The 20,478-nt window shown below is 33.6% G+C and overlaps 1 protein-coding gene across 1 annotated transcript in view; it reads left to right on the top strand.

The window, feature by feature from the left end:
- The window catches only part of LOC149551539 (mitogen-activated protein kinase kinase kinase 3-like), a 73,016-nt gene that overhangs the window by 2,745 nt on the left and 49,793 nt on the right, over positions 1-20,478 (top strand). The window contains exon 6 of the mRNA XM_089789704.1: positions 2,706-2,781. Within this exon, the coding sequence (XP_089645830.1) occupies positions 2,706-2,781 (76 nt within the window). The remainder of the gene's footprint in view (positions 1-2,705; positions 2,782-20,478) is intronic.

Below are 20,478 nucleotides of genomic sequence, written 5' to 3'. Positions count from 1 at the left end.
AATGAACTGAAAAGAGGTACAAAAGAGAATAATTTGATTAACAATAGTGGCCAGCTACCAACTAACATCCTTGAGCTCCTGCAAGGAAAGCAAGTTCACCACCACTTGGAAATCAGACTCACTGATAATCTTACTCCATCCCTACAAGCAACATTGTTCCACAGCATATAAAATAGCCTGAGCCTCCATGAGATTGTTAGTGTAATCACCCTTATGTACTAAGAAAAAGAATTTAACATCACCATAACTGCAACGAGCCACTCCTCCAATACCAACAGGGCCTAGATTCCCTTGGGAAGAATCATCAGTGTTAATTTTCAGAACTCCATGGGGAGGAGGAGTCTAATGCCCATCCCGATTCACTCGACCTTTCCTTTGATGTTGAGGCTGCCTGGACACAAAAGGAAACCTTTGAGCTTCAACCCCATCCTGAAGATGAAAATTGAGGCGATTGCATATAGTAAGATCAACCGGATCCATACCCCCATCTAGCTCACACTTCACTTGAATAGTTTCCTGAAGAGATGTGAGATCTTCCACCAAAGATGCATAGCACCAAGCCGAACATCTTGAAAGATTCGACGATTCCTCTCCAGCCAGATATGCCAAAGCATGAACGATGGGCCAGCAATCCAAGCAGCATGGAGAGGAGAAGACTTGGAGGGGGCACTGCCCAAGCGGGCCTAGAACTCAGGCAAAGAGGAAGGATGCCTACAAGAGCAACCCAAGCAATCCACCAAAGGTGCCATGGCTGAGTAGAATAGGAGCAATGGAAGAACAGATGGGAGATAGACTTCTCCTCATTAGCACACAAAACACAATAAGAGGGGCCCTGAAATCCACGTTTACAAAGATTATCCCATGTAAGACAGCGGTTGTGAGCCACTAGCCACATGAAAAAATTGCACTTAGACCAAGAAACTTTATTCCTATTTGTGTTCCAATGGCCATTCAAATTTATTTTTTGGTTAGAAAATCATACGACAGATTAGTTTTGGAAGTTTGTGATGATATTTTGTTTGTTAGTTTTTTTGTTTTAAGATGTTTTAAAAATTCTATGTCATGATGTTCGAAATCCCTAAATTCCCTCTGCTTGTTAAGAAAGCAAATGAATAATTGTCTGAAAATTTTCTGTGTTGCCCAAAGAGCAGTTGCCGAAGGTTCGTTTTCAACCTTCAAAAGATAACCTGTGCTACAAGAGACCACCGATATCTCGTCTCAGTACAAGCGTTCATGACCTCCATCAGGACTGAGTATCATCAATCATTGTATTACACCAGAAATAATATCCCAATATCAGCAAACCATCAAAATTGCACAGAAAACTTACTTAGTGATATTGAGAGATGAATCCCTGTAGAAAACAGAGTACCAGCAACACAATGTGGGATAACAAAATCAAGACGAGAATAATATATAACAATCAAAAAAATATATTCTGTTTTGAACAGAGATAAACCTCTGTTCTGTAGCAGCAGCAGAAAAACTATTTTTTTTTTATATGCATTGCATGCCACTCATTTTTAGCGCAGTTATGTTTTGAAGGGGTGGATTATCGTTGGTTTGATACATCCATAACCCTTGAGCGATTTTTCAGGAGATATTGCTTGAACCGTATCATTTCTCCAAGCTAAGGCCATAGTGCATTTTGCGTAATTTTGTTGATTGCCATGTGGAAATTTTAGATGTATTGATGATATGGCAGATATTGCTGATTCCTTACCGATGAGGTGATCGCTACTATTGCAATATTTGTTGTTGAAGTAGATGAGACCAAACAGACCTCGAAAGACTCCAAAATTTATGACAATGCTAGATCGATCTCAAATTTGGCACTTGTTGTCTGAGAGGTCTCCTCCTTACGAGTGACATCCTCCTGTATATGTTCTAGCTTTTGTGTAACAATGTGTGCCAGAAACTCGACGTTTATTGTTCTTTTTTGTCAATATTATGATTCAGTTGGATTTGTTTGGAAAAGGAAAAGTGTTGCTTGACAATAATCTTCACAAAGAATCATAAAGCATGCTCTTTGGAACGAGTATTCCCAGTTCTTATGCTCTTTGGAATCATATTTCCTGAGAGACAATAGTTAAATGATTGTCTTTTACATAGATTTGAGGATCTGAGTATGTGGGGGTTCCGCATAGTACACAGATTTGACATAGACTAGGCAGGCTGAATTTTGGCCTGAACTTGGACTCTATTGATGGAGAGACAATAAGAAAATACCTGTCTTGTACATGGAGTTGAGGATCTGAGGCATGGTAAGGTTCAGAAGAATTTGAAGATCATAGTATGTTCGGATTCAGCATAGTTAAGAGTGCCAGATGTGGTTTCCAGGTTGAATTTTGCCTGAACTGGGACTTGATAATTTTTTCCTTATTTATTTTATGGTCATCTATATAGTTTGACATTTTATTTGAATGTCATTTTATTGTTTAGACAGTTCCTAGTAAATAAAAAATAAACAAGATATGGGTATTTTAATTTATAATGAAACGACATAACTAAGCTTCAAATTACCTAATTTGTCTATAAGTCTAACCATCAAAAATATTCAATTACACAAGTGAATTTTATCCAGAGCTTAAATTGCAATCATTAAAAAAAAACTAAAGTTTTTATGTTTGCATTTACGGTAGAATATTGATTCTTGGGATTCTAGCTATCAATGCTAAAGATTCGCTTTTTGTTTGTTTGAACAGGGATCTTAAATGTGCGAATATATTGCTGCATTCGAATGGGCAAGTTAAACTTGCCGACTTTGGTCTTGCAAAAGAGGTCAGAGCTCTCGAATTTAATGCATGCGATTTTGCACTTGTTTATTTGCGTTCAGACAAATTATATTTAAGGGCTTTCCTTTGGAATGTTTCATAATATTAATGTTCGATTGGTGGGGGTATTTCATTGATGTTCAGATTTTTTTTTGAATTAATCAGGAAAAATTGGATGTACAAAATGTAATCAATTGTAGAAACAAGACAAAAACAACTTCTTCTTTATTCAATTCTTTGGGCATTTCCACAGCATAGAGATCTAGAGAGCGAATAAAATAGAGTCCAACCCATAAATTGCAAAAATATAGGCTTTTGTTGTTTATATTCATTTTCTTTCCGATTACTTTGTGTTTGACAAAGCACACATCATAGTACATAAATAATAACTAGATGGTTACAGTTGACAAAATTTAAATTACAGTAGAGTTTGTACAAGTCAGCCTATTGCTAGTACAAAGTTCTGAAAAATCAAAAGTAGCCAGTGACTCTCAAATTTCAATTACGATAGAAATTTTCCTCCGTCCTAGGCGATGAGTTTTTGGGTGTGGTGAATCTGGCAAGGGACATCTCGTCTGTGGCAGCTTCGTGAGAACAGAGTCGGGGAGGTTCTTGAAGAGGCATCTGAGGATGGGTCTCTGGTGAAATCACAAGAAGATGATGATTATGAGCAGGGCCCTGAAGATGGAATTTTCCAAAGATCTAGGTCGTGAGCTAGGCTTAATGCACAGAGAGATTTTATGGGAGCTACTACAGAAGCTAGCAGCAGAAAAGATATTTAGTGATGAAGCGTCTATACCTGAGCTAGATGAGGCATACGATAAGTTTAAGGCCATATATCCCAAATATAGTAATTCATGGAAGCTGGATGAACTTAGGATCGACGTATATTTACACCTTGAGGACTACAATAATGAGTACAAGAAGGTATGATTAGACTACTCTGGATTTGGATAAATTTATATTCATTTTTATTCACTTTTAATCTATAATTTATCGGAACTCACATATTTTCATTATTCACTTTTAGTTTACAATTTCTTGGAATTAATTTAATCTGTCTTGAATCTATTTTCGAGTAAATGACTCAATTGCTTGTCTTGAATAATTCCTTTCACTTGGAGTAGACCACCTTTCAAAATCTATGATTCCACATCCCCATTATTCATTTTTATCACTTTTAGCCTACAATTTCTTAAAATTCACATATCTAGATTATTCACTTTTAATCTACAATTTCTCGGAACTTATTTGAAGTTTAATTTGTTTCAAATCTATTTCTTCTTCTCACCTAATAGTTCACAATCTTCAAATATTAGAAAAATAAAAATGTAATTTTCTTGGAATTCATTATTTTAATTTTATTGTATGTTTAGTCTATTTTCTACTTTATTTATTTTACACTACTTGATTTAGAATTTTCTTGGAATCCATTATTTTAAGTTTAATCTACGTTGAGTCTATTTTCTATGTTGGAATTCATTATTTTAAGTTTAATATATGTTGAATCTATTTTCTACTTTTCATATGATAGTTAACAAACTTTAGATTTTCGAAAACTAAAATGAATACATGTGGATGTACACCGAATATATTTATTTTATCTTGAACTATTGATTTTCAATTTATATGTTATTGGTATGATGCACTCTATTTTTTATACCTCTTATTGAAAATCTGTGTTATTAGAGAATTTATACATTTTATTTGTAAACTTTTGACCTTTATACTCAATGATTGTCACATATGTCATATATGTGTTTTATATATTTCATTCATTTTACATATATCATTCAGTTTATATATTTCATTTTATATTCCACATTGCTCTTGCTCTTACAACTATATGCTTGCATTTTTGTATTTCTATCCATTCATTAGTCATTTCTCTTACAACAGTATGTGTACATTTCTATCCATTCAATTTTACCATTCTTGCCCCTTGCACATTGGGTTCTTCCTTTCTTCCTCTCATGGCTATTGATGTTTTTGAGGTAGTATCACATATTGTAGCCATTTTTGAGTGAGTGTCACACATTTTAGTTGTAAAGCATTTATTTATTTTGTAAAGTTGAAACATCATGAATGTTACATAGCCTCTCCACTTTTCATTTGCAGTTGTTAGTAATGTGCCTCCAATGCTCTTGTCAAAAAAAAATCATAGCCAAAAAAATATAAAACACATTTGTCTCTTAACTGCACAAGTGAAATGATTTTCATACTACAAATTTAATATTTGAGATTGATCTCATCACATCTAGCATGGACTCACATAAACCCATTTCATTGTCAGCAAACTTTCTTACAATGACCACGTATGACATGCAATTTATTTTCATGCTTTGATTACCCATCTTTTATGAGGTCTTTAATTTTTCATACCTAGAACAAAACAATCAAATTTCAATTTAGAGAGAGTGAGACAAGTAGAAAACCAAAACCCAAATTAGCATAACTTAGGGCTCATAAAAATTTAGAACCATCTCGTAAGCAGTCAAAATGGAACAAATTTAAACTCCTTGCTATATTGTAAATTGAACTCTTCCTTGGAAAGTTGTTATCAAGCTTCAACTACACCACAATAGTATCATTTATTAGCCTTTTGGAATGGAGATGATAGAATCTTTTCTCATTGCAGAAACATGGAAGTTAGTAGAAAATCTAGTATGATACAAGATATTAATATATAGAGGTTAGAGCTTACCACAGGGTATGTTGAAAATAATTGTTCAATTGTATATTAGCTTTGATGTTACACAAAATGTCAAGTCAGTACCAGTCAATGTCTGTCGAGCTAACTGGAGCAATGAAGACAGTTTCTGGTGGCTGTCAAACTTTCTAAAGATAATCAAGTTTAGAGTCAATGTCTGCCGAGTTCACATGGACACCAAAGAGAAGTTGGCATAGAACCAACGTTAATTGAGCTCACTCAGTTACCAAAGGGAATTTAGTTCAGGATGTAGTGTTAATTGACTTCACTCGGTTACGAAAGGAAGTTCGAAGAAAGTTTTTTTTGAGTTAGTGTTGACCGAGCTGGGTCGATTAATGGAGGATTTTCTTGAGTCAGCATATTTAGTTTAATGAATTTATTTGTTAAGTGTAGCTAAATTAAGAATTGATTATTGATTTTTTGCAAGTATATTCAAGCTGACTTGACAAGGTAAATCATATAAGTATAAGGTCAAGTTGAGGTTTGAAAAGAGAATATGTGGAGTAGAAGAAGTTGAATAAAGGAAGTGAATTGGCAGGATAGCAAAGTATCTTGAGTTAACCGAGCTGCAAAATTTAATCCAATAAAGGAGGATCAAGTATTCAAGCCAGAACAAAGATCTAAAATCAGCAAGTTAGTTGCATTAGCAATCAGGTCAAGTCATTGTTACTCTTTAATAATTGTAGCAATGAATTAAATCTCTTAACAAAGTTAGCTTAACAACTATTTGCCAAATCCTCTAACAAGGTGGCATTTCTAGATTGAAGTGTCTAAAGACCTCTAACAAGGCCACTCCTACCATGGTGATCTAAATCCTTTAACAAGGTCACACCTAACAGTGTGTTTTGTAACCTTTAAAAAGGTTGGCTCCTAATAAGGCACACTTCAGAAGATTGAAAAATAGTAACTAGTTGCAATTGATGGTTTTCCTAAATTGGGTTTCCATGTTAAAGCCTAGTGTCTCTTGTGTTCATGTTTGCCTTTTGTTTCTACAACTAAGTTAATCATGGTTAATAACACTAAACATCTTAAGAAGTAAATATTTTAGTGTTTTTTGAGTGACAGTAATTCTTAGTGTTAACCAAGTGATTCCAATGCTACCTAAGTTACAATAGTATTTCACTTTCGGTGAAGTTTTGGTTTTGTGTTTTATTGACATCTAAGGGATCTAGGATTTATTTTGTAGTAACTGATTTACCCCTCCCCTCTCAGTTACTCCTCTTATATTTTCAACAATTGGTATTAGAGCTTTTGGTTCTTGCAGAGAAGGTTTCAAGGACCTAAGCTAATGATCAAGATGTCTTGCACAAGGGAAATTCCTAAGCTAAATAGAAACAATTTCAAGGCATGGCAAGAACTCACAAGACTACATTTGGCAACCATTGGAGACTTTGGCCTAAAGTACCTAGACACCAAGTATGTGGCACCTAGTAGAACTATGATAGTTAAAGAGATTATGGAAAAGAAGAATCCTAACATTATAATGATTGGTATTGCCTCTACTCTCAATTATGCTGAATTTGATGAAGTCAAAGATTGTAGTACTACTTATGAGATGTGGATCAAGTTGAAAGCTACATATAGAGGATATGACAATTGAGGATAGTTAAGGAAGAAAGTATCAAAGGTCAAATGAAGATGAGAGAAGATGAAAACATTTAAAAATTTAGTGAAAGGATCAAAGCCAATGTGTGTGCAATTAGAGCCTTAGGAGGAAAGATAGATGATGAGATAGTGGTAAGCAAGGTCCTTAGAACTCTTCTTCCTATTTATGTAGTTAGAGTTTTAGCAATTCAAGAGATGAGATGCAATCCCAAAAATGATATAACTTTGGATGCACTAGTGGGAAGGTTGATAGCATTCAAGTTAGATAACTATGTTTCTAAATCAAGAAAACATAGAGTCTCCATTTCAAGCCAAGCTATCACTCAACAAGAAAGTTGCAAAGTCTAAAAGCAGCAAATCTAACAATGAAGATGAAGATGGTTCTGATGATGATCTTGAAGTCATTGAAGTAGTACTTGTAAAAAGGTTTCCAAAAGGCAAAGGAAAGTACAAAGGCAAAATTCGTTTGATCTTCTTTTCTTATGAAGAAGTTGGTCACATTGCTGCAAGGTGTCTAAACAAAGAAGGAAAAGAAGAAAAGAAACATGACAATTACAAAAGAAAGAAGGATTTCAAAAGCTACAAAGACTACAAGGACAAAGGTAAGAAATCTTATTACATTGCTAAAGATTCAGATAGTAGTGATGAGGATGAAATAGTTTATATTGCTATTAAAAATGAATCAGATGATGAGAATGATAATATGGTCCTCATTTCATATGTTAGAAAGAATGACACATGGATCATTGATAGTGGTTGTTCTCACCACATGACTAGTGATAAATCTAAAATTGAGAACTTGGTACACTATGATGGTGGAAGTGTCAGATTTGGCAATGATGAACCATGTTATGTGAATAGAAAAGGTTGTATTGCACTAACCAATGATCTCAGGTGTGATAATTCTTATTGGGTTGAAGGACCGATGCATAATCTACTTAGTGTGTCTCATTTGAGCAACATTGGATTCAAGGTAGAATTTGCGAATGGAAAGGCCAATCTACTGGATGGGAAAGAAAATCTGGTAGGGACTAGTAGTCAACCAAAATATAACCTATTCTACCTAGATCTAATTGGAAGTTCGGGTTTCCTAGCTCAAGAAGAAGAAATTTGGTTATGGAATAAAATGTTATGTCATATGAATTTTAATAACCTGGTCAACATAAACAAAAATATAAGTTTGAGAGGCATTCCAAGCCTCAAGAAACCTGACATGGGCATCTGCAAGAATTGTCAAATTGGTAAGATGGGGAAAAAAAACTTCAAGAGAAAGAATTATCATTTTGAAGAAGTACTAGAGCTGGTTCATTTAGACCTTTGTTGACCTATTGGAATAGAAAGCTACTATGGAGATAAAGAACTTTATTTTATTTGTTGATGATTATTCTAAAATGATGATAATTATGTATTGAAGGATAAATCAAAAAATTTTCAAAATTTCAAATGGTAGCTAACTAGAGTGGAGAAAGATATAAGAAAAAAAATGAAATGTTTAAGGTCAAATAGAGGAGGTGAATTCATCTCTAATGAATTCAATGAATTTTGTAATGAAAGAGGAATTGGAATGCAAGTGTCTACGCCTGGTACACCTCAGTAGAATGACATAACTGAGAGAAGGAACAAATCAATCATGGATTTTTTAAGGACCATGATGATAGAAAGAAAATTGCTATCAAATATTAGAGGAAGCAATCAACACTGTAGTTCATACCTTGAACTGAGTTTAGCTGAAGAAAGATTCAAAGAAAACACCTTATGAATTATGGTATGGCTAAACTTAATGTTTTCTATTTCAAAGTATTTCTAAGTAAATATTATATTTTGAAGGAGTCAAGAAAAGGAAAATTTGATGTGAAAAGTGATGAAGGAATATTTCTAGGATACTCTAATAAGAGAAAAGCATACAAATGTTTGAATCTATCTACTCACAAAGTTATAGAAAGTGTACATGTAAAAATTGATGAGTTTGTAGAAAAGAGTGAAGAACAAAGCATCAAGGAACCTTAAAACTATAGAAACTTTGTTTACTATAAGCCTGATACTTTACCTAATACAATTGGGAATCAACAATCTTCACCACCTAAGTCTTGAAAATCTCCATTTCAACCTGAGTTGCAACTAGTACAACCCTATTCATAGTCTGAAGGACCAGAGTCACAATTTGAAGGACCCAAGTCACAATCTAAAGGACCCAAGTTTTGGCTAGTTCACAGTCTGAAGGACCCGAGTCACAGTCAATGGAACTTGAGCTCGATTCAAAAGATTATGGTGAACCTAATGAATTTAGAAAGAAGGATCCCATACTTACTGGATATGTCAAAAGGCATCATGCATCTGAGCAAATCATTGGAGATTAGTTAGAAGGTACAATGACAAGGAACAAACTAAAAGGTACATGTTTGCTTACTAAGTTTGAATCTAGAACTGTAAAAGATGCACTAGAAAATGAAAGTTGGATTGAAGAAATGAATGAAGACATAGAATAGATTGAAAGGAAAAAAATCTGGTCTCTTATTCCTAGAACCAAGGACAATAATGTAATTGGAGCAAAATGGGTATTTAGAAATAAATTGAATGAGAATGGAGAAGTTACAACAAATAAGACAAGGCTAGTATGAAAGGGTTATGCTCAAGAGGAAGGTATTGAATATGGAGAAACTTTTTCTCCTATTGCTATCTACTAGAAGGTGTTAGAACACTCCTTGCATATGTAACACACAAAGGATTCAAATTATATCATATGGATGTAAAATCAACATTCTTGAATGGAATCTTAAAAGAAGAAGTCTACATTGAGCAACCATAAGGTTTCATTGGTCCTAGTAAAAGGGACACTGTTTGTAGATTACAAAAAGCTTTGTATGGTCTCATACAAGCCCCTAGATCTTGGTATGAGAGATTGCATAGTTACTTGATAGAGATTGGTTTTCAAAGGACTAATGATAGCAACAACCTATACATCAATGAAGGACCAGAAAAGAAAATATTGCTAGCATAAATTTTTGAAGATGATATATTGTTCAATGAATATGATGATTTGTGCAAATATTTTCTATGGAAATGAGTAAGGAATTTGAAATCTCAATGTTTGGAGTGATCAAATTCTTTGTTGGCTTGCAGATTCAATAGAAGAATGATGGTATCTACATCACTCAATTAAAGTACATCAAGGAGATACTAAAAAAGTTTCGATTGGAGGATTCTAAACCAGTTGGAACACCTATGTCCACTAGACATAAGCTTTCCAAAAATGATGATTCAAAAGAGGTAGATTAGATTATATACAGATAAATGATTAGAAAACTTCAATATGCACTGCATACAAGACCTAATATAACATTAGTAGTTGGTATGGTGGCTAGATTCTATTAATTCCAAAGGAAATCATATGATGGCAATAAAAAGAATCATGAGGTATCTAAAGGGTACTAAAGATTATGGATTATGGTATAAGAAAGGAGATGATTTTGAATTGAAAGCATTTATTGATGCTAATTTCGCATGAAGTATTGATGACAGAAAGAGCACTAGCAATGGAGCATTCTTTCTTGGAAAGAGGCTAGTATCTTGGACAAGCAAGAAGCATAACTATATTTATCAATCTATAGCAGGAGTAGAATATGTTGTAGCAACAGTTAATTATTCAAATATTGTATGGTTCAAATAGCTATTGATAGGTATGAAGGAATAAATCAAGGATCTTGTAGTTGTTTTCTATGATAACACCAATGCAATTAACATTTCCAAGAATCCTATGATGCATAGTAGAACCAAGCACATTGCAATAAAGTATCATTTCTTGAGAGAATTGGTGCAAGACAAGGAGATAAGATTGGAATATGTAAATAAAAAAGAACATATTGCAGACATATTCATCAAGCCATTACCTAAGGATGCATTCTTTTATCTAAGAGGTAAGCTAGGGGTCATTCCCTTGTTTGAAGTTCACTAATCAAATTTTAGTGATGCATCAACCAAGCATGTTAAAGATCAGCCAAGTTGATGTAGTATTGTAAAAAGTAGATTGCATATGAATCAGTACATTAGGTACAAGGGAAGTATGCTAAATAGTGTCTTTGGTATGAGATGACAAAGAGGGAGATTTTTCTACCAATATCAAGAATTTTTTGGATTATTTATGATTTTGGTATAAGATGTTAGAAAGGAAAAGTTTGTTGTCAAGTTAGATAAAAAGGGAGAGTTTTCTTATAGAGGAAGAAACTACAATTAGAGTAATCAGAGAAATATTCCAGAGGGAGAAATTGATGTTAGAGGGAGCTCACACTGATGGAGGGAGTTCTCATGGATGAGAATTAGAATGAAGCTAAGGATATTATCCTTACTTTTATTTTTTCTAAAATTTCTTTGTATTATGACATGTTGTGTTGCCATTGACGCCAAAGAGGGAGATTGTTGAAATTAATTGTTCAATTGTATATTGTCTTTGATGTTATATAAAATATCAATCCTTTACCAATTAATGTCTACTGAGCTCATTCGAGTAATGAAGATAGTTTCTATTATCTTTCAACTATTCCAGAGATAATCAAGTTTAGAGTTAGTGTCTGCCAAGTTCACCTAGGAACCAAAGGAAGTTGCACAAGAAGAAAATGTCTACTAAGTTCACTCAGGGACCAAAGAGAAGTTGGTATGGAACCAATATTAACCAAGCTCACATGATTACCAAAGGGAATTCAGTTTAGGATGCAGTGTTAACTGAGCTCACTTAGTTACTAAAGGAAGTTTGAAGAAAGTCTTTTCTAAGTTAGTGTTGACTGAGTTGGGTTGGTTAACAAAGGATTTTCTTGAGTTAACATATTTAGTTTGATGAATTTATTTGTTAACTCTAGCCAACTTAAGGATTGATTATTGAATTTTTGGAAGTATATTCAAGCTGACCTGGTAAGGTAAATAATATACTTGTATAAGGTCAAGTTGAGGTTTGAAAAGAGAATATGCGGAATAGAAGAAGAGGAATAAAGGAAATGAATTGGAAGGATAGCAAAGTATCCTATGTTAACCACTTGCTAAAAAATTTAATATGATCAAGGAGGATCAAGCACTCAAGCCAGAATAAATATTTAAAATTAGCAAGTTAGTTACATCATAAATTAGGTTGAGTCATTGTTACTCTCTAATAATTGTAGTAGTGAATCAAATCTCTTAATAGAGTTATCTTAATAGCTCTTTGCCAAATCCTCTAACAAGGTGTCATTTCTAGATTGAAGTACCTAAAGACCTCTAACAAGACCACTCCTCATATGGTGATCTAAATCCTTTAATAGGGTAACACCTAATAGTGTGTTTTATAACTTTAATATGATTGGTTTCTAACAAGGCTCACTTCAAAAGAGTGAAAAATAGTAACTTGTTACAATTGTTGCTTTTTCCAAATTGGGTTTCCACCTTAAATCCTGGTGTCTCTTGTGTTCATGTTATTTTCTTTTTATTTCTACAACTAAGTTAATCATGGTGAATAACACTAAACATCTTAAGAAGTTAATATTTTAGTGTTTGTCAAGTGACAATAATTCTAAGTGTTAACCAAGTGATTCTTGTTCTAACTAAGTTACAATAGTAGTTCACTTTCAACAGAGTTTTGGTTTTGTTTTTTATTGACATCTAAGGGATCTAGGATTTATTTTGTAGAAAATGATTCACCTCTCCCCTCTCAATTATCCCTCTTAGATTTCTAGTAGTGTAATGTTGAAATCACCTAAACTATTAATTTGAAGTATTTTCAACATTCTAATAAACTTTATGCCACAAATAATGGAAAATAACCCCATGATTTCTACTTTTATCTTAAAATAGGGAAGTATTTGATGAAGGGTGCTCCCCTTAGTACCATAACCATAATAGAAGCAAAGAATCAATAGCCAATGCAAGAACAAAATATAGACTTTTTATTTGTGCCACAAATGTGGAATTACAAAATTCATAAGTACAATATGCTAACCCACATGGGCCACTTCATTACAATAATCTACAAGATTAAGCTATGAGCTACCACCCAGAGCTCTCCTAGACAATGTTCAAACTTTTCTTAAATAGGCAATTTTATGCTGCTCAAGAAGGTTCTAGACAATGAAACTTAATACCTAGGGTTGATAGACCCTAACAATACATATAGAGTTAGCCAAATATATCTTTGACAATTATTTTAGATAGTTTAGGTAGTCCAACTCTGGAAGGCCATAACTCTCAAACTGTTGCTTTGATTGTGATCTTGTTGATATTGTGAGAATCTGTGCACATCCTCCGTTCTGGGTATGTGCAGGATCATGGTGTGCCAAAAAGTGGTGATCTAAAAAATCTATAGTTCTGAAATATCTCAAACCATTTCAAAATCTATTCAAATTTTTTTCCCACCCCCCCTGATAATAAATGAAAATAATTAATATCTTTATAAGGTCTACTATATCTTTGGATACCAAACCTATATGGTTAACTTTAAAAACATCCAAAAAATGTGCTTTTGGCCTATTTTTATGTGATTTTTACTTCAAACATGTAGCTAACGACTTTTTTTCCACCAAAATTTGATGAAATAAAAAGGGTTTCTTAAGAATGTTCTTATCTTTCCATAAATATAAGGTTTATCAAATTATGAGTTTAGTAAGTAATCATTACTTATTTCAATGGAGTTCTGTATAAAGTGCTAACTAACATACTACTTGAAAAACAACTATAACTTTCAAATGGTACAACATTTTTTAAATCCAAAAGATGCATCACATTCTATGTTTCTTCTACTATAAGAAAAATAAATGAAACATTGAATTTTGTAGAGTTTTGAATTAGTTAAGGTGGTCAAACACGAGATTTTTTTAATTCCAAAAATACTAAAGTCAAAAATTATTTATTTATTATTGATTTAGAATAAAAATATCCAAAAATGTGTCACATCCAAGCATGATTCTACTACTTATATCTAGAATATTATTTAAAAAATTTATTGATTAAGGTGGTCAAACATACATCTTCTTCTTATTTTTGTTCTGAAATTTTTGTAATATTGCATTAAAATTCAAAATTTTCACCAATCAATTTTTATTTTTTTAAGATAAGTCCTAGTAGTTTAGAAACTATATTCAATTTGGTAGAGATTATTTTCTCTCAACTTTTTGATATAAATTAAAGAACAAGTAGAAAATTGCACGTCAAGTTGACATAACCCTAATTTTCTAATTTTTTATTGCCACTTAAGACCATAGTTTGGTTGATCATGATCCTGCACATCCCCTTCTCCATTATTCTTTGGTGTTAATATGACTAGAACAACACATGGAATCAAACTCTCTCGAATCAACCCCTTTTGCAACAACTCATGAACTTGTTTTTCAATTCTTCACTTTCTATTGGTCTCATTCTGTGCATTGCCTTGTTTGGAAAACTAGTTGCTAGAACCAAATCCATCTAGTGACTAATCTTCCTCATTGGAGGAAATCCATTAGGTACATTATTTGATACAATATCAGAAAACTCTCCCAACATATTTGTAACTTCTGCAATTACCTCCTCTGCTTCTTCTTTACTACTTTTAGGAATTATAGAAAAACACATATGCTCATGCTTCATACCTTTCAGAAACTCTTTTCCATCAACAAAACATATTCTAGTAGCATTACACACCTTTTATTCTTTCTCCTTCAATGGCTTTAACTTATGTTTCACTCCATCCTTGGTTAGAGTGTAGGTATTTTCTTGCCTATTGTGTAAAACATTCTTGTCAAACTGTCATGGCCTACCCAACAACATATGGCATATGTCCATAGGTATGTTATCACATAGTACCTAATCCTGGTAGCTTCCAATCTTGAACTTCATTGAGCACCACTCATTGAGCATGACCTTGTGGTCATCTTGTGCCCAAGCAATACTGTATGGACACAGGTGTCCTGTCTCTTTAGCTTCAACTTTAAGACCATCATTCCTGACACTAGATAGTTAGTACTTCCACCATCAGTGATCACATCACAATACTTATCTTCAAATTTGTACCTTGTGTGAAACAAACTCCTTTGATTAGGTTCATTCTCACCACTCGGCAGGAATCTTTTGTTAACTAGGACTTCTCCTCTTTTAGCATCGTCAGAATGTGATGATCTGGCATCTTCATCAACATGTGCAACTCTAACTTGACCTTCTATTCTTTGATATGTCCTTCCTTGGCACATGGTACATTCAAATGCTCTATGCCCTTCTTCTCCATAGTGGAAACATTTTCCATGGAAGCCTCCTCTTCTAGATCCTATTGGATACAATTGTTTAATTGTGTGTTGTCTTTGATGTTACACAAATGTTATATCAGTTATCAAATAGAGTTTACCAAGCTTAGTTGGTTAGAAAAGAAAAAGATAGAGTCTACTGAGTTTAGAAGGTTAGCAAAGAGAATTACAGAGTCTACCGAGCATTTCTAGAGGTTACATTGTGAAGAAAGTTTCTACCAAGCTCACTCGGGCATCAAAGGATTTTGAGATAGAGGTTAGTGTTAACTGAGCTCCCAAGGTTAACAAAGGAAAGTTAGTTTCTACCGAGCTCTCAAGGTCAGTGAAGGAAAATTAGTTCTTACCGAATTCACTCAGTCTCCAAAGGTTTTTTACAAAGTTCACAGTGTTTACCAAGCTTCACTTGGTTAACACTGGAAATCATTTTTGGAGCAATGTTTACTGAGCAGGGTCAGCCAATGAAGAATTTTATTGTTTTGAGAAATAAAGTTTAATTATTTTATGTAATGTCTATAGTTGACTGATGTATTGATTATTGGTAAATGTAACTTGTAAATGAGTCGACTTAACAATTTGTAATGTATAAATAAAAGGTCAAGTTGTGGATTCTAAAGTATGAATGGATATATGAATGAACGAGCATGAAAATGAGTTGATTATGAAGAAGTGTGAGCGAATTTTGAAGAAGGATCAGATATCCTTGTGGAGCAACAAAGTTGTATTCAATCAGTGAGGATCTATTGAAGAAAAATAGAGATCTATATCAACAAAGTTTAGTTGCATCTCATTCAGGTCACTCATTGTTACTTTCTCGCAATTGTAGCAGTGAATTTTAAATCTCTTAACAGAGTTGGTTTAGGAGCCATTTTAAAAATCCTCTAACAAGGTGGATAGTTCTATTGAATTATTCTAAAGTCCTCTAGCAAGGCCACTCCTAGCAGGGTGTTTAAATCCTCCAATAGGGTCACACCTAATAGTGTGTTTTGTAACCTTTAACAAGGTTGGCTCCTAATAGGGCTCACTTCATAAGAGTGAAAATTGGTAACTAGTTACTTGGTGGTTTTTCCCATATTGTGTTTCCATGTTAAATCTGGTGTCTCTTGTGTTCATATTATTTACTTTTGCATGCATGTTAATAATTGTGAATGCTTAAATATTAATAATAACTTAATACATAGTTCATCTACCGAGTTACAACATTTTTTTGTGTGGCTACTAAGTGATAGTAGTAAATAGTTATTTAAGACATCTAAGGGATCTATGGATTTTTTTTTGCGGTAACTGATTCACACCCCACCCCCCCACCCCCCTAGTTACTACATCTATAATTCCAACAGATCCTTGTCCTCTACCTTTTCCTCTCTGATCTCTATTGTTCTGATCATGGAAATGATTGGAATTATTTCCCCTTTGGTTTTGACTACTACTTCTAGCCTCATCCTTGTTTTGTTGATCATCATTATGGTTACCTTACAATGGTCTGCCAGATCTTCCACCGCGACTTCTTCACTGTTATTGTTGTCAAACTTCTTGTTCAGCTTCTCCTTGACTCTTAGGGAAAACTGGTATGCCTCCTCAATACTATTCATTCAAACTCTACTTGGCTTGTCTTGAATATGTGGCCTTAACCCATTAAGATAATGGGTGACTTTCTCCTTATCAAATTCTACACGGATGGTTCTAATGAGAACTTAGTAGAACTCTTCTATATACTCTTGAATAGATTTTCTCACTTCCTTCATCCCTTGCATTTTCTTCAAAACATCAAGCTTGTAATCCATAGGAATGAATTGTTGCTTTAGTTTAGCTATCATCTAATCCCATTTGGAGTTTTTTTCCTTTCTCTTTCTATTTCACTCCAATTGAACCTCCTACCACCAGATCTTTGCATGTCCCTTTAGTTTTGACTTTGCAAACTTGACCCTATCAGGATCATCAATATCTTCATACTCAAAGTACTTCTCTAGTTCATTGATCCAATCAATCAGCTCCTCAGGGTTTAGATTTCCCAAAAAATGTGGGAACTTTGAACTTAGGTCTTTTTCCAATCTTGGAGATGAGCCTAAAAATCCTTTCTTGCTATGGGTTAAAAACTACCTCTACTTTGACATTTTCTTCTACTTTGTCCTCATCCTCGCTTTCATCTCTTATAAGAAGATTTATTCCTCCATGCACATGTTCTTCCAATACTTGCATTTGTCTTTGGAGGGCTCAAAAACCCTCAGATGTAACACCTACAACTCCTCTGCCACACTCTCTTCATGGAGACATTTTTTGGCCCTAAAAAGCCTTTCTTCCTGTGGGTTCAAAACTACCTCTACTTTGACATTTTCTTCTACTTTGTCCTCATCATCACTTTCATCTCTTATAAGAAGATTTATTCCTCCATGCATGTGTTCTTCCAATCCTTGCATTTGTCTTTGGAGGGCTCAAAAACCCTCAGGTGTAACACCTACAACTCCTTTGCCATGCTCTCTTTGTGGAGACATTTTTTCACACTTCTACTGAAACCCTAGTGCAAATTGCCTCACAATCGGCGATCTATCTACACACTCAGCCCAAACCATGATCTTGGTGTGAATTGCCTCATAGTCAGCGATCTGTCTACACACTCAAGAACTCTTGTGCTGATACCACTTAATGAAGGGTGCTCCCCTCAATACCATAACCATAACAGAAAGAAAGAAACAATAACAAATGCAAGAACAAAATATGGACTTCTTATTTGCACCACAAATGTGAAGTTACAGAATTCATAAGTACAATATACTAACCCACATGGGTGCCTTCATTAAAATAATCTGCAAGACTAAGCTTCAAACTACCACCCAGAGCTATCCTAGACAATGTTTGGGCTTTTCTTAAATAAGCAATTTTATGCCGCCTGAGAAGATTTTAGATAATGAAAGTTAATACCTAGGGCCAACAGATCCTAACAATACATATAGATTTTTCCAAATACATCTTTGACAATTATTTTAGATATTTCATGTAGTCAAACTTTGGAAGGCCATAACTCCCAAACCATTGCGCCGATTGGCTCTTATAACCACTTTTCAGAAATGCCAGCTTGTGATCTATAGGCTTAAAACTATGCAAGTTCCCTTTCATCAAGTTTTCAAACCTCATCTGGACTCTTTGAGGCCTCCAACAGTGAGCTTGAAGATTTTTCTACAAATGTTTCCACCGAAAAATCCACAATAACTTCTCTGATACTTAAGCTAGAGAAATGATATTTTTATAGTAGGCTTACCACTCTAGAATGAAATTTCATGTAGAAAATGAGAACATTCCAAGCTCATTTGAAAAACTTACTAAAAATAGCAAGTTCCCATAAATAGTAACCAACCTATCTACTAGTCCCTATTAAAATAGAAAATACTAAAAAGAGAATATTTTTGGGTGATGCAAGATTGCTTTTACACCCAGGATGCTCCTACATTAGTATTGAAGCATTGTATTGCATAGAAAAGCTTGGGTGTGAGGAGAACTTCCTTTTATCAACATCCACTATCAAGAAGTTAAGTCAGTCAAAATAGATTCCTTGCTTCAAGCGATGTCTATGCCAGCATCAAAAGGATAAATTTTAATTTAACATATAGATTAAAACTATTTTTTTGTTTAATTATTAAAAATGAATATTTTTCATTTTGATGTAGCATAGATGTTGGTTTTTAATATTATTCTTGCACCACTCTTCTATTGAAACATTCCTAGATTCATCTTTATAGAGATCTTGCAATCATTGTAACTCGATGAAAAACTTGTTATGGATGTGACGATCCCCTTCAATAAAAATGAAATACATTAAGTAAACTTGAAATAAGAATAATGGCTATCTTTTTCTTTGTAACTTTTCTCCAAAGAGACAACCCTAAACCAGTGTAGATTATAGGTGATTTTTAAGGTTTTCATGTTTTATCTATGATTATTATAAAAATTTAACCTTCAAAACTTGCCTCAATTATTAACTACTAAATTCAAAGATATAAAAAATACCTGAGCAGTTGTATATGTGGGAATAGTCTAGGAAAATGCACACCTCAAAGTGAGAATATTTAGCTTAAAATATTCCATTAGAGGCTTCATAGCAAGGCAAAGGCTATACAAGCATGAAATTCATAGTGGTTGGATGCCCCATGCTCTCCAAAAATTTCATTTTGATTGATTGTATCTTCTATGTATAGAAAGGAAAGGATTGCATTATTAGGTTCTTAATTATTAAAAAGTACCTTACAAGAATTTTTATTTGTAACTTTTTCAAACACTTAGTGTATGTTTGGTTGTAGGCATAGGAATTGAAAATTGGAACAGGAATGGAAATGGAGAATGGGAAGGGGATATGAAAATTCCAATCTCATTTGGTTCACCTGGAATTTGATTGGGAATTTTTCAATCTCTTGTTTGATTGTAAAAAATTAAAATCAGAATAAGGTTAAGTTTATATATTTTTTAAGCATTTTATATTTTATATGTAACATTTTTAAGCATATATACACATATATGGAATAGAAGTAAGAATTTTCACACACATATGCATTACCTAAAACAACATAATTAAATGCAATAAAGAAGTGGCTTGGCCAAGGACTTACAAAGCCAGATTTATCTGGTACAAGAAACAAAAGCAACATGTATCCACTCTAATGAACTGATAGATAGAAGAAACTAAGCATATAGTATCCATTCTATCCTTCCCATATTGCCACATTACACCCATCTATAAGGTAAGAAAACATCATGCCTAGGACAACAAGAAAAATATTCAAATCACAATCTAATTTAATAAATGTGCCCACATTGATTAAATACCATCTAAGTTCCATCTTCTACATCATACAATGATTATACTTTGTTCAACATTTCCATCTAGATTCAATCTTCTACACCATAAAATGATTACACTACATTAAAGATGTTACTAGCTTTTAGAATAGCCACCTAAGCTAACATAGATTTAGTCTTATGAAAAGATTTGCTAAATTTTTTCTGATATAGATCAACATGTGAAACATTTTATGATGCTCCAACATTTCAAAGGTAGTATTCATAGGTAATCAATTAAAGGAGAGAAGTTGTCTAACTTGACACATATTATGAGCTGATAAAGAAGTTTCAATGTATACTAGGTTCAACATTTTTCTTTAGTGCTTGGAAA

The sequence above is a fragment of the Cupressus sempervirens genome, chromosome 6 (genome assembly GCF_028749045.1).
Source record: "Cupressus sempervirens isolate cs-2001-9-10 chromosome 6, ASM2874904v1, whole genome shotgun sequence".
In the NCBI taxonomy this organism is placed as follows: domain Eukaryota; kingdom Viridiplantae; phylum Streptophyta; class Pinopsida; order Cupressales; family Cupressaceae; genus Cupressus; species Cupressus sempervirens.
This window is presented reverse-complemented; position numbering and strand designations above follow the sequence as displayed.